Genomic DNA, 12,687 nt, shown 5'->3' on the forward strand with positions numbered 1-12,687 from the left:
ATTTCAGTGCTTAGGTAACAGCATAGATGTGCCAACAATGGAATAATCAAACAGCACATCTCCTAGGACATGCGTGACTCGACATCAGAGCATGGTGCTAATGGAATGCCCCAGGGCAAGGTGGAACCAAGTGTGTTGCCCAGAGGTCTTGATCTTCCTGCAGGAGTTGTTTAAGTAGTCTTTGCTATCAGTTGGGAAGACCCCTGTTTCCTTCCCTTTTAAAGGCATTTCTGAGTTTTGTGGGTGTCTTTTGAGTATGACCTGGTCAAGTAAATAAAGCAAGGTGGCTGGCACAAAACGACAAATGTAACCTTGGTGGATTATAGCTTTTAAGACAGCACTACCCTCTGTGTTTGAATAGGACTTCTTCCTGATCAAGGACATTGCTATTTAATAATGTCAACTTTTATGCTTCCTGCCATGTAGGTAGGGAGGGAAAATGTTATGAGTGAGCCCTCGTTTGACAGATGACTCGATCAAGAGGCATTAAGTCCATGGACTGAGGCACAGAGTAGACCCCAGGTCTCCTGATTCTTAGCTGAGAAGTTTTCATCAGTAAGGAAAATACCTTTCCCAAGTAAGGAACTCTTCCTTCTTCCCTTTGGTTGCCGACCTCTGTCTGTAATGACAGGATAAAGCAAAACTTTCCTTCTTCTAATAATTTCACATCCTCCTCTCCCATTTTCCAATATGTTTTTATAATTCGATTTAGATCAGACGAGTAAACTCTGGTCTAAAAAGGTTGTATGTGTTATAAACATTTCAAAATAAGAGGTAGTAACTCTAATCTCTGTCCTTGGGGTATGAATACTACCTAATTAGGAGAAATGGCATGAAGATCAATCCAACAATGAATATAAAGCATTTATCACAGTGCATAGCCAACAGTAGTCACTCAATAAATGTTACCTGTCATTGCAATTACTGTCCTAATGAAGAACGCTTTCTGCTTTTGTTGTCATGAACCAACTGCGTGTCCTTGGAAAAGCCACTTCCTCATTTTGAGCCTCAATTTCCCATGAGAAAAATAGAAGAAGAGTGTAGATAATGATTGTGAACACATTGTGCAGTACTAATATTCTACCGTCTTGGGATTTTTTTTTTCTCTGCAGCAATTCAACCAATGAGGGCATGAACGTTAAAAAATGCTGCAAGGGGTTCTGCATCGATATCCTAAAGAAGCTTTCCAGGACGGTGAAGTTTACCTATGACCTTTACCTGGTGACTAATGGGAAGCATGGCAAAAAAGTCAACAATGTGTGGAATGGAATGATTGGTGAGGTAAGTCATCTTTTCATCCAGACTTCGGGTCCAAGGTCCTCAGGGATGGTGGGAAGGGTGAGTAAGGATGATCCTCTTTGCACCTTGTGTCCAGGTGGTCTATCAGCGGGCAGTCATGGCAGTTGGCTCACTCACCATCAACGAGGAACGTTCTGAAGTGGTGGACTTCTCTGTGCCCTTTGTGGAGACAGGGATCAGTGTCATGGTTTCAAGAAGCAACGGCACTGTCTCACCTTCTGCTTTTCTAGGTATGTGGACTTCGTTGACATTGTTGCCTTCCTGTGAGGAATTACAGGCATTTTGTTTTATTTGCTCAAAAGATAGAACCAGATAGGACCTTGTTAAGTTACGTTTAAGCATAACCACATAAGCATATTGAGAGCATGCTGCATTTGAATTATCCCAATTTCTCCCCAGTTAACATGTTTCATGTATCTCTAACTTGGAAATATCTGCTAAAAATACAACCACCACATATTCAGATACTGGCCTTAATGGTGTAGAATGTAGATTAGTAGATATGCTGCTTAGAGCCTCGAAAACATTTAAAAAATAAACCTGTCTGTCCAGAGTTAATTTAAATCAGCCCATAAACTTTTATTTAGCAGCCGCATACCCAGCCTCCATCCCTCACTCGAATGACAGTCATTTATTTACTGGATGTAAGAGGGAAAATAATGATGACTGTGCAGTGGTTTATACCAGTTCTCTGATAAACAAAATGGAAGCAGTCTGAAGAGGACACACAGTTTTAAAATTAATGGAATCATGTTTGAAATGTGACTATCCGTTAAGCTGAATGGTTTATAAGGGAAGAAATTCTTCTTACTCTCCTTTTAACTATTTCATAAATTTATGTTCTTACATAAAAATTGTTTGTTTTTTAATGCAAGGTGGATCTACTTTTTTCTATCCTCTGGTATTCTTTAGCATTGTAAACATATATGCATTAGGTAGCCTGGCCAGGGTAGTTGAAACTGCATGGAACATAGCCAAGCATTATTTATCTTTTATTTAAAGGAAATCATTGTGTTGATTGTTTTGTTATCATACATGGTTTTTGACAATGGCTATCTTGAAGATCATGGAATTCAGATTAACTCCCCCTTGGCATTCCCGTTTCAGTGGGCTTGTCCCAATTTGAGAAGGTTAAGACAGTCATTGACCCCCTAGAAGAAAAATGCATGAGAGAGAGAGAAAACAGTTTGATTAAGGTCAATTAAATTTCTTATGCTTTTCCAAAGACAACAAACAAACAAACAAACAAAAAACAACCTTTGTTTATTAGGGAGCTGGTACTGTAGACTAGAGCCAATTTGTAGACACCAACTCCAAGCCAGTAGTCTTATTCTTCCACTATCTTCATTTATATGTCGTGTTAGCATCCAGTGAAATGTTCTATGCTTCATTCTCCTGAGCGGAAATGTTGACTAACAGGATTTTAGATACCGCCTTACTCACAGAGACATATGGATTTACTCTTTTCATTTTTGATAATCCATTTAAGCTGTTGAAATCCTTATCACTCACTGGATTTGATTTTGCACTTGCTTCAATTTTGGTAACCTTTGTTGGAGTAATGTGGACCTTGACAAATACACAACTCATTGTGTTCCTTTTGTTACTGTGTCTGATGAATAATGATGCCCACATCTTAATAAGGAGGCTCAGGATATCATGACAAATGCGACAGACTGATATTGACAACAAGAGCAGAATGTTAATAATTATTGCATATACTCTCACTCATTAGCACACCTAATCATTTTTCCCCATTTCCTATCAGACCCTCTAACAGAGATTTTTGGCCCTGGAGGTTAATTAAGAAAGGGTTGGAGGAAGTGAGTTCATGGAAGTAATAGAGATCTGTTTCTTACCACAAGTTGTCCACTCATCTCCTTAGTGAGCTAGGGAGAATTTTTTGTCCAGTTCAATCAGAGAGAAAAAAAATATCAATTGACTTGTCTCACAAATATGGGTCACTGATACTGAATCTGGCCTCAACTCAATTTCTGTAGATTTTTATCTTATCTGCATTAGTAGAACATTTCCATAAAAGTCAAGTATTTTTGCTAAATTTAGCTAAACCTCTTTTCCCCTTACTCTTCTACTGTATCTTTAAAAATAAAATAAATTGTAGCCAGAGGAAACTATTTTCAAAGCTGTTTTTACACTGTAGGTTTAATATTTTTCCTAGTCACTAAATTATATCCCTATTCGATTGACTGTGCACCCCCTTATTTATGGTCATTATCTGCAGGTTTTGAAAGTCATAATGAACCATGCTAAGCTACATTTTTCCATTCACTGGCTCAGTCATCTGGAAGAGCCAAACATTCAAAATCTGATTGCATTGCTCTTATTATTTCCTATTCTCTCTCCTCCGCAAACTCCATTAACTCACATTGGAAACACTCGCAGGTAATGCCTCTGAGATTTTGTGTAAAATGTAACCAGCGACTCTTCAAGGACAGGTATGACATCTCTCACAATATTTCCATTCAGTTAATTCTACAGACTTTCCAAGCAGGCTGGAGACTTTGAGCCAAAGAAATACTGAGCTGAAATCTCTCCCTAGATTGAGGTTCCTTCTTGGACAGATGTTGAATCTGTTTTAAGTCAGTAGAGGGTGTAATCCAGAGCTATCTAAAAATATTTCTGGGTTACATCTTAGACACTACAGACAGCAGTTCACCGTTGTTCTAATGATTTTCTTTGTTGTGGGGTGGGGGGTGTAGTGTCTGAGAACAGCCATCCTTCTTGGCACTCATAGGTACCACTTGCTAAAACCAAAATACTGCAGCAGAATCTCTGCACCATGCTCACAGCTCAAGGGACAGATGTTGTCACTTCCAAATGAGAAAATATCTGGGGCCAGTTTCTTCATCAGTTTCCATCTGATTTTCTGAGGAGTTAGTGGCTAGGATTTATCAAGTGCCTAATGAAGTCCACTGCAGGCTTACAGATTCTGACATGTGAATAGAAGAATTCAGTAAAGGTTTCCTCTAATATTTTTAATAATGGCATCATAACCTGCAGAGAAAAGGAGTTATCGGATTAATAAGCATGCTTGCTTTAAATACGGGTGCCTTTTTCAGGACCGTGGACAGCACACCATCACAACAACCACCACCACCACCAATTTTGGCTTTAACCATGGACTCAAACAGCTATTCCATTTAATTTATCGTGTGTATACAGTGTGCATGCACGCCACCAAATGCTTTACATGTATATGCTCCTTTATTCACTACAGTGATCCTCCTCTGGTAAGACACACTATGCCATTAGTTCACCCAGCTTGACAAATTACTGTAACATCTCTATTCCTGAATATTAAGTAATTTTTAATCTTCTAATTGTTCTTCTTTTTTTTCTCTTCCTTTTTGGATATACCTCATTACCAAATTGCTATGATTTTAGGGACATGATATTGTTCGTACTCAAGTCAAATTTAACTAACATTAATTTCAGTTGTAGTCTTATTGATTTCGTAAAGCTCATCCTGTGTTATTTAAATTAAATAAGTTGTGTTGTTACCTGTTGCTTTTTAACATATTTGCACCATCAAAACTGCATTACAAGGTATTCCTTCAAGTTTTTAAATTATCCCATACGGTTAAAGCTTCAGACATACTATTTCCTCATTATATATTAAGCTTATTAAATTGGAATTTGTGATGACCTCTAGCTATGTTAAGTAGTCACAGACTTGAATAAAAAGGTGGCCTGCTATCAGCCTAGTTCTTTATGATGATTACTAGATTCATTGGAGAAAACAATTTAAAAATAATAAAATATCTACTCTTCAAGAATTATTGGGCTTTTTATATTTTCTTCTCAGAAAATGTTTGCTCAAGGGCACTTTCTTCCCAATGATGCATTCAGATGGAGCTATGTTCATTTAAAATTTTTAGTCTCTGTTGATTTTCTAGCAAATCTATGTTATACATGGATAATATGACTCCATCCAGCTCACTTTCATATCCTCAATCAGTTTGAATAAAAATATTCATTTTACCTAATATCTGTTACCATTCTAAAGTGATCTAAGATTTAGAACCCTGTGTCTTGGCCTGCCCTTCTGAGACATCCGCATGAAAATGAACTGATGAAAACTATTTTGGGGGGAAATAACCATCTATTCATCTACTACTTCATTGCCTCTACTCTTTAAGTGATGCTTTTTCATTGAATTATTGTGTGAATGTAATATTCTCAAATGACTTTTCAATTACATCTAAGCCCATTACCAACATCAAAAAATGTTTAAATTGTAGAGATTTCATCTGTCTAGAGGAGAAGGTGAAATGGAGAGAGTGGTAGTAGTGGGGGCAGACTATGACCCTCCAATATTCCTGTCAACCCCATGACTTTATGATCCTTTTCTAGCAGGTTATAATTTTCCCTTTACTTCTGAAATTTTCTGCACATCATCCCTCCAATATGATAAGATAAAAACGAAAATAAAAATAAAACTCAAGCTGATTTGCAGGAGAGTTATGGTTGACTATTAGAGTCTAGTCTTGTTTCTCCTTAGCTTTGGTCCCCTGGATGATTCTGTCATTATATAGGACCCTGTGGCCTCTTTATTTGCATTCTAACATTCTCCCTTGGTCTTATCATTCCATTTTGTCTTTATTATCCTTGGCCTGATTTGTAAAACATCATATGCTTTTCTCTATTTTTATCCCACTATATGCAGCCTTATAAAATATGTCAAATGCTGTGTAGAATAGAGAACAGTTTAAATGTGTGAATAAAGAATGACTAGCTTCTTTTGAATGACCAGACAGATTCACATCAGAGTAGGTTCCTCAGTGAGTCTGCCAGTGGACCTGTGGGCTTCCTGCTAGTCCTGGTTGTGGGGAGGAGCTAACTGACCGTGTTTCCTTTTTCCTGGCTCCTTTGCCTGCAGAACCATTCAGCGCCTCCGTCTGGGTGATGATGTTCGTGATGCTGCTTATTGTCTCCGCCATTGCGGTCTTTGTGTTTGAGTACTTCAGTCCTGTTGGGTACAACAGAAACTTAGCCAAAGGGAAAGGTGAGACCGCCTTCATACTTCATGATTGAAAGTTGATGCTATTTAATTTACTTCCAGTGAAGATTTCAGAGTTAGAACATATTGCCCTACCTTGCCCTGCTATACTGTCATATAAATGGTGCTGGGTCATTGATATTACTTGCAATCCCGTACGAGTATGGGTTATTCACTTCAATGGAAAAGAAGAATAAAACTTAAAAGTGGAACTTTTTTTTACATTTTGCTATAACGTGGAGTTAATAGTCGTTAGGTGAAAACTACTGATACTTGTTGAGAAAGCAAATTTGAAGATTTTCTGCCCATTAATTTAAAACATGTGCATCAAGAGCAGTGTTAAAACTGCTAGTGAGTCTCAACTTCAGTTTACACAAAGAAAATGGTTTTATAGAATCTAGCTTAAGAATATTCTCCAAACTACTGAATCATGCTCTCATTCATTTGATGATAAATATAATTATAAAATGGTGATTTTCCCCAAACAGTTACATTTTCCTCTTGGCAGTGTCCGACCTTAGTGCATCATACTTGATAAAGTGGCAATCAGTAGGTAGAAAATTGAATTGGGGGGTATTCACTGGCTATGAGTTATTAAGAGACTCCCACTCAAGCCAGTATTCATACCATATATAAAAACACATTACACCATTTTGAGTGAATTTTTCTCAATGCACAACACCTTCTAAGTGGGTGGTATCAGAAGAGTGCCAGGACCAAACCTCTTTCTTGAAAAATGACTTGAAACCATGGAAGACAGCAGATCTTCAAGATACAGTCATTCAAAAACAAGGCACTTTAATTTGCCACATGTTCTTTTTGCTTGGAAGATTTACTATTGGGAACAGCCAACAAACAGGTCATGGGGATCTAGTAGGAATTTAGTTTTGTTGAAATCCCCTCATCTCTTTTTAACCATTGAAAAGTAGTGATTACTACATAAATCACATGCCACCACACAAACCTAGTAAAAATGCTGTCAATAATCATGTTGTGTTTAAATGGGAGAGTTACCAGCCTTTCACTAAAAGGACAATGCAACTAACTAGCAAGAGGCTTCCCAACAGAGTGGGTCCTGAGGTAGTTTTCTGTGAGTGATCATGCTGTAGGAGAGTAGATATTTACATTTGCAAAATCAGAGTTTGTGCTGTCTGTGAATTCATGCATTTATTTAATCAATAAATATTTATTGAGTGGGTACTATGTGCCAGGCATTGTACTAGAGCAATGGGATAACATGGTAAATTGGATGGAGACTTCCTGACCCTTGGGGAACTGAGAATTTATTGTGGAGACAACATGTAGACACATAAATGAATAATCCCAGATTACAATAAATCTCAAGAAGAAGGAAAAAAAAATAACCCAAAATGAAGCATTGGGATGTGGGTACTTCTTAAATAAGATGGTCAAGCAGGGAAGGGCTTTAGGAAGAGATGGCATGTGAGTTGAGACCTGGAGTGTAAGAAGGATTCAATCCTATGAAAAACTGAGAGAAAAGTATTCCATGTAGAGGGAACAGCACATACAAAGGCCTTGGCATGGAATCAAACTTGGTATGCTCAAAAAACAGAAGAGTGTGAGTGAGATAAACAGGTGGTAGAAGATGACATCAGAGGGGTACACTGTTGACTGTGGTAAGCAGTGAAGGTTTTTTTCAAAATGCAACAGCAGGGGAGAGGCAGAAGATGAAACCTGTACAATGGGGCAGGTCACTTTCTATGTACCGGTAAGAGTCATTATCTATGAAGTTGATGGGAGGGGTGAGCAGCAGTGGAAGGAGGGAGGCCACTTAGGAAGGTGTTCGAGTTTTCTAAGAGAAAGAATTACAGGGGTTTGGACTTGGATGGAGGTAATGGAGGTTGAGATAAGCAGATAGATTTTTAAAATATATCTTGGAAGAGAAAAAGTAATGCAGAGGCTGTCCTGTGCAATAGTTTCTCCTTTGGCTGAAGCATGCAGTAGAAATCTATCGTGAAGGAAGGACTCTAGCCTGCAAACCCCCTGGTCCTCCCGTTACCTGGAGGCTTTTTGTTTTCTGCTCACCTGCACATGGAAACTCCCAGGAAATGACAGCTACTTGTTTCCTGGTACAAAATAGTTTTCTGCTACATTTCATTGTCCTTTATGGGGAAAATTATATGGCCCTGTAATAGTATCCATGAATCAGGAATTCCTGCATGTCTAGGACAGCTCCCTTGCAACAGCCCAGTTCTGATTCCCAAATAGCTGTCGCTGCTGATCAACATGCATCCCTAATAAAATTAAGTAGTTCATGAAGTTAACTGGATTGACTTTAATTATTTTTTACTAAGAGTTCTCAGCCTCTTGGGAATAAGCCCAGAAGATCATAAAACTAGGCAAAGAGAAAGAGGAGAGTTTGAGATTAAGAATAATGGAATGGATTGCCTTCTCTTTAATGTGCTTTGTGTGGATATTGTAAGCCTGTGTGTGGCCTCTCATGTGCAGAAAGCTTGCTTCCCAGCCAGGCTCCCTGCCCAGAACTTCATAACTTTCATCAATCTGGTTTCACTTCTGCCACTTTATTTATTGCCTACTCTGTGTGCATTGCCAGTTGAAGTTTGAGTGGATCATTTTTTCATATCTTCATTTACTTAAATGACATAAAAATTAACCTTCTGTTAAAGGAAGACCCCTTTCCCATGAGATGAGGGCATAAATTGATTTTTTTCCCTTGCACAAAAAGACTTGAAAGCCTTAACATGTGTGGTTTACAGCCTGAATATTCCCTTCCCTAATAAATTTTGGCATATTGTTCTGCCTCTTTAGTTAAGTCTGTTGCAAGGAACACTTAAGAATCTTAAAAGGGATACATAGCTGTTGCAAAGAAACACTGAGGGAGAAAAAATGCTGTGATATCAGAGTTCATTTTCCATGACCCTGCAACCAAATGTCTTCCATCTGTGAAGTGTTGGAAGAATTAAGCTCTATTGTTCTCTTCCTTAATGTCTCCATTTGGAGAGTGTTTTAGTTTGGTTTGATTCCTATATTGTGCACATTTTACATCTGAGTTTGAACAGGAGCAGTTGCTAGGGACAATTGGAGTAGAATATCAAACATTAGTCCCTCTGAATTGCATGATTTTTATACGATGGCACATCCAATGAATACTGAAGCAGCCCCCACGCACGTATTTTTTGTAAGGCTCTCTTTACATTTCTTAAGGAGATTGGTTCTCCCAAGTGGAAATCAAATCCACATTTAAAACAGGTCATAGCACTGCTTCTCATTCAAACCCACATTGTGCATAACGACTTCCCCTTCCTTCCTTCCTTTCTTGCTTATTTCCTTCCTTCTTTCCTTCCTTTCTTTCTCTTAAGAAATGTGGCAAGAATGCTAATGTTTAAAGAAAAGAGGACTCATTGTGGCTGTGGTTCTGGGGCAGTGACGGGACACACTATGATGTAATTCCATCTTCTGGCAACCTTCAGTGATGCTGGTGGCCACCGCATAATTACCAGACACTCACAAGTGTACATTTTGAGAAGGCGCTGAGAATGTCCTTTCTGTCGCTTGCAGCACCCCATGGGCCTTCTTTTACAATTGGGAAAGCTATATGGCTCCTTTGGGGCCTGGTGTTCAACAACTCCGTGCCTGTCCAGAACCCTAAAGGGACCACCAGCAAGATCATGGTCTCCGTGTGGGCCTTCTTTGCCGTCATATTCCTGGCCAGCTACACAGCCAATCTGGCTGCTTTCATGATCCAGGAGGAGTTTGTGGACCAAGTGACTGGCCTCAGTGACAAAAAGGTAAGGCCACCTTTCTTTCACCCCTGCCTGAGGGGGTTGATCTTAAATGTCCTCCCCTCAAACGAAGTGATTCAGGTTGACCTCAAGTGCTCTCCCCCACCATCCAAACCCGTCAACTCTAAAGTACAAAGCCAGAGGATTTTTTTTTCCTTCTTAACTCAAATTGGCATATTTTTAAAGCTTTAGGAGCAGAATTCTCCTAAGTCTTAAAGAGCCCAGATTTAATGTGGAAGCACAGTTTCCCACCATGGTCATTTCTCATATTTATCCAGGCTTGTTCATGGTGCTTCCTGAGGCTCTGGGACTCAGGGTAGAGGTTAGGCTGGAGCTCACCTTGTCAAGAAGGAAGTACGATGTTGGAGAAGAGCCACTAGCCTTGGAGGAGGAGAAACTTGGGGTGGGGGGGTGCTCCAGGCTGCAGGGACCTCCTAGTTCTGTGACTTTGTGTGAGTCTCATATACTCCACGGCCTGGATTCATCCTCTATGACATGGAAACAGAAGCCATCTCTAAGCCTTTCCCAGAGACAAAACCGACAGCTCCTTTTTATTGTGTACCCCATCAGCCCCATCACCGATCCACCTGAAACTTCTTCAAGGCATAGGAAAGGAGCAGAGAGCTTTCTCATTTCCCACTGGTTCCTTTGACCCAGACACGTCTCCAGCCCTCCCTCGAGGGGCTGTGCTTCCTGCATCACTGAGACAGGAGTGGTAGCACCTGCTCTCTCCCTCCCCCACTGCAGTGCATCCAGGGCTGTGGGGCGTGAGTAACTATTCAGAAAAGAGGTAAACTGGGTACATCCTTCTATTGAAATTGCCACGTCAGGAAACAAATCCTGACTTGCTAAGTTCAGCAGTGTGGGGATAGCAGCATGGCAAAGATTTTCTGTCTTGTGTGTTTGGATAATTTGTCTCTTTATAAAATCTCACTAGCATGTCTTGTTGACATCAGTCTGCCTATATCCTTTTGGCATTCATTAGCCAACTGCTGAATAGAAAATCAGTCCATGAAAAGCCTTCACAGCTTATCCGTGACTTACATTCTAGTTGAAAGAGATACAGAGAGGTTTGTCATCAGAGGCATGGTGAGGGGTTGGGTGAGTCACCTTTACAAAAGCACCATCTTCCTTGTGACTGGTTGGCTTCTCTCTGATGGCTCCCCATTGCACTTGAGTAAATGCCAGTCTCTATGTCATGGCGACAAAGCCCAGAATTATCTGGCCCATCCCCATATGTTCCCTCCCTCTCACTCACTGAGGCCCCCTCTCTGCTCCTTAAACACTCCAAGGGTATTTCCAACCACAGTGCCCTTGCACTTGCTATGTCCTCTGCCCCCTTTATTCTCATTACTGGCTCCTCCTGAACTTTCTGGTCTTAGGGAAAATATCACCTCTTGGGAGAGTCCTCCTGGTCACTCTGGTGAGCTTGGTAGCCTGCGCTTGTGCTCCCATGGAACTGAAATTCCAGTAGGAAGAAATAAATGACACACGAGTAAATGTAATGGAGAAGAAAATTCCAGGCAGGAGTAAGTGCTATACGGAGATAAAACTGATGAGATTAAAATTGACTTGGGGGAAGGGGATCTCAGAGTTACCTGGCATTTAGTGGATGCTCAGGACACACTTGTTGATGGGATGAGAAACACATGCTGTGTTGGACGCTGCAGGCAGCCCACCTGGGTCTCCTAGGATCTCTTTCCCAGCTGTGTGTGCCCAGCCCCACCTGCAGACAAAGGCTCATACTAGGGATCTTCAGAGGATGATTACCTTGGCGCACTGAAATGGCGAATGCCTGGATATTTTTATTTCCTCCAAATCTTTCAGTTGCCTGTAACCAATGACTCACCAGTGTGAGAGGACAAAAGCCCGGCTCTCTGTTACTTCTAGGCAAACTCCGAGGTGCAGTTTACTCTCCAGAGCTCCCCGTGGGATCAGGCAGAGGCCAAGACTTTGCCCATAGTCACACTTTTTTTGGTTGGCTTCCTCTGCTTCTCTAAGCTCCTTCCCCCATTTCCTTCCTGGTTTCTCCTGGAGCCCTTCCTTAGTGAATCATGTTCACCAAATTCCTTGGCTCACCTAAAGCATACGGCATCTAGGAGGCAGCAGATAAAGCCCCACACTCAGAGGCAGGGAAGCTGGGTTCCTTTCCCTCCCTGCCACGTTCTAGCTGTGTGATGCCTTTATATTCACGTAACCTTGCTGTGCCTCCTAGCTCCTCTCTGAAAATTTGGGAATCACAGTTGGAGTGACGATGAAAGGAGGCTGCAAGTATGAATGTGCCTGGTAGCCTGTAAAATCCTCTACAGATGCAAAGCACTGCTGTGTGATTCCATCACGTTGTGGGAGCAAAAGTCTAATTCCTAGAAGTGACTGGAGGTGTGGTAGAAGCAGTGGGAGACCATGTTCTGGATGAGAAGGTTTTTCAAGAAGAGTAATTTGCTGCATATTTTGCTTTTTGTTGCTATTTTCAATGGCAAGGGGGGAAAATCCCTTGCTACCTAGTTTTGGGTCTGATACAGCACGACGCTTGTGGGAAAACGAATTAGAACCACTAATAACTTGACTGACCTTCTCTGACTTGGAAACACCTAGTAACAGATA

The 12,687-nt window shown here is 40.6% G+C and overlaps 1 protein-coding gene across 2 annotated transcripts in view; it reads left to right on the forward strand.

Annotated features, from left to right (window-relative positions):
- The window catches only part of GRIN2A (glutamate ionotropic receptor NMDA type subunit 2A), a 342,689-nt gene that overhangs the window by 268,770 nt on the left and 61,232 nt on the right, over positions 1–12,687 (forward strand). For both annotated transcript variants that reach the window (XM_010980055.3, XM_064478196.1), the window contains exons 7-10: positions 1,113–1,281; positions 1,376–1,529; positions 6,200–6,325; positions 9,860–10,089. In XM_010980055.3, coding sequence (XP_010978357.2) covers positions 1,113–1,281; positions 1,376–1,529; positions 6,200–6,325; positions 9,860–10,089 — 679 coding nt within the window. The remainder of the gene's footprint in view (positions 1–1,112; positions 1,282–1,375; positions 1,530–6,199; positions 6,326–9,859; positions 10,090–12,687) is intronic.

This window comes from Camelus dromedarius, chromosome 24, assembly GCF_036321535.1.
Source record: "Camelus dromedarius isolate mCamDro1 chromosome 24, mCamDro1.pat, whole genome shotgun sequence".
NCBI lineage: Eukaryota > Metazoa > Chordata > Mammalia > Artiodactyla > Camelidae > Camelus > Camelus dromedarius.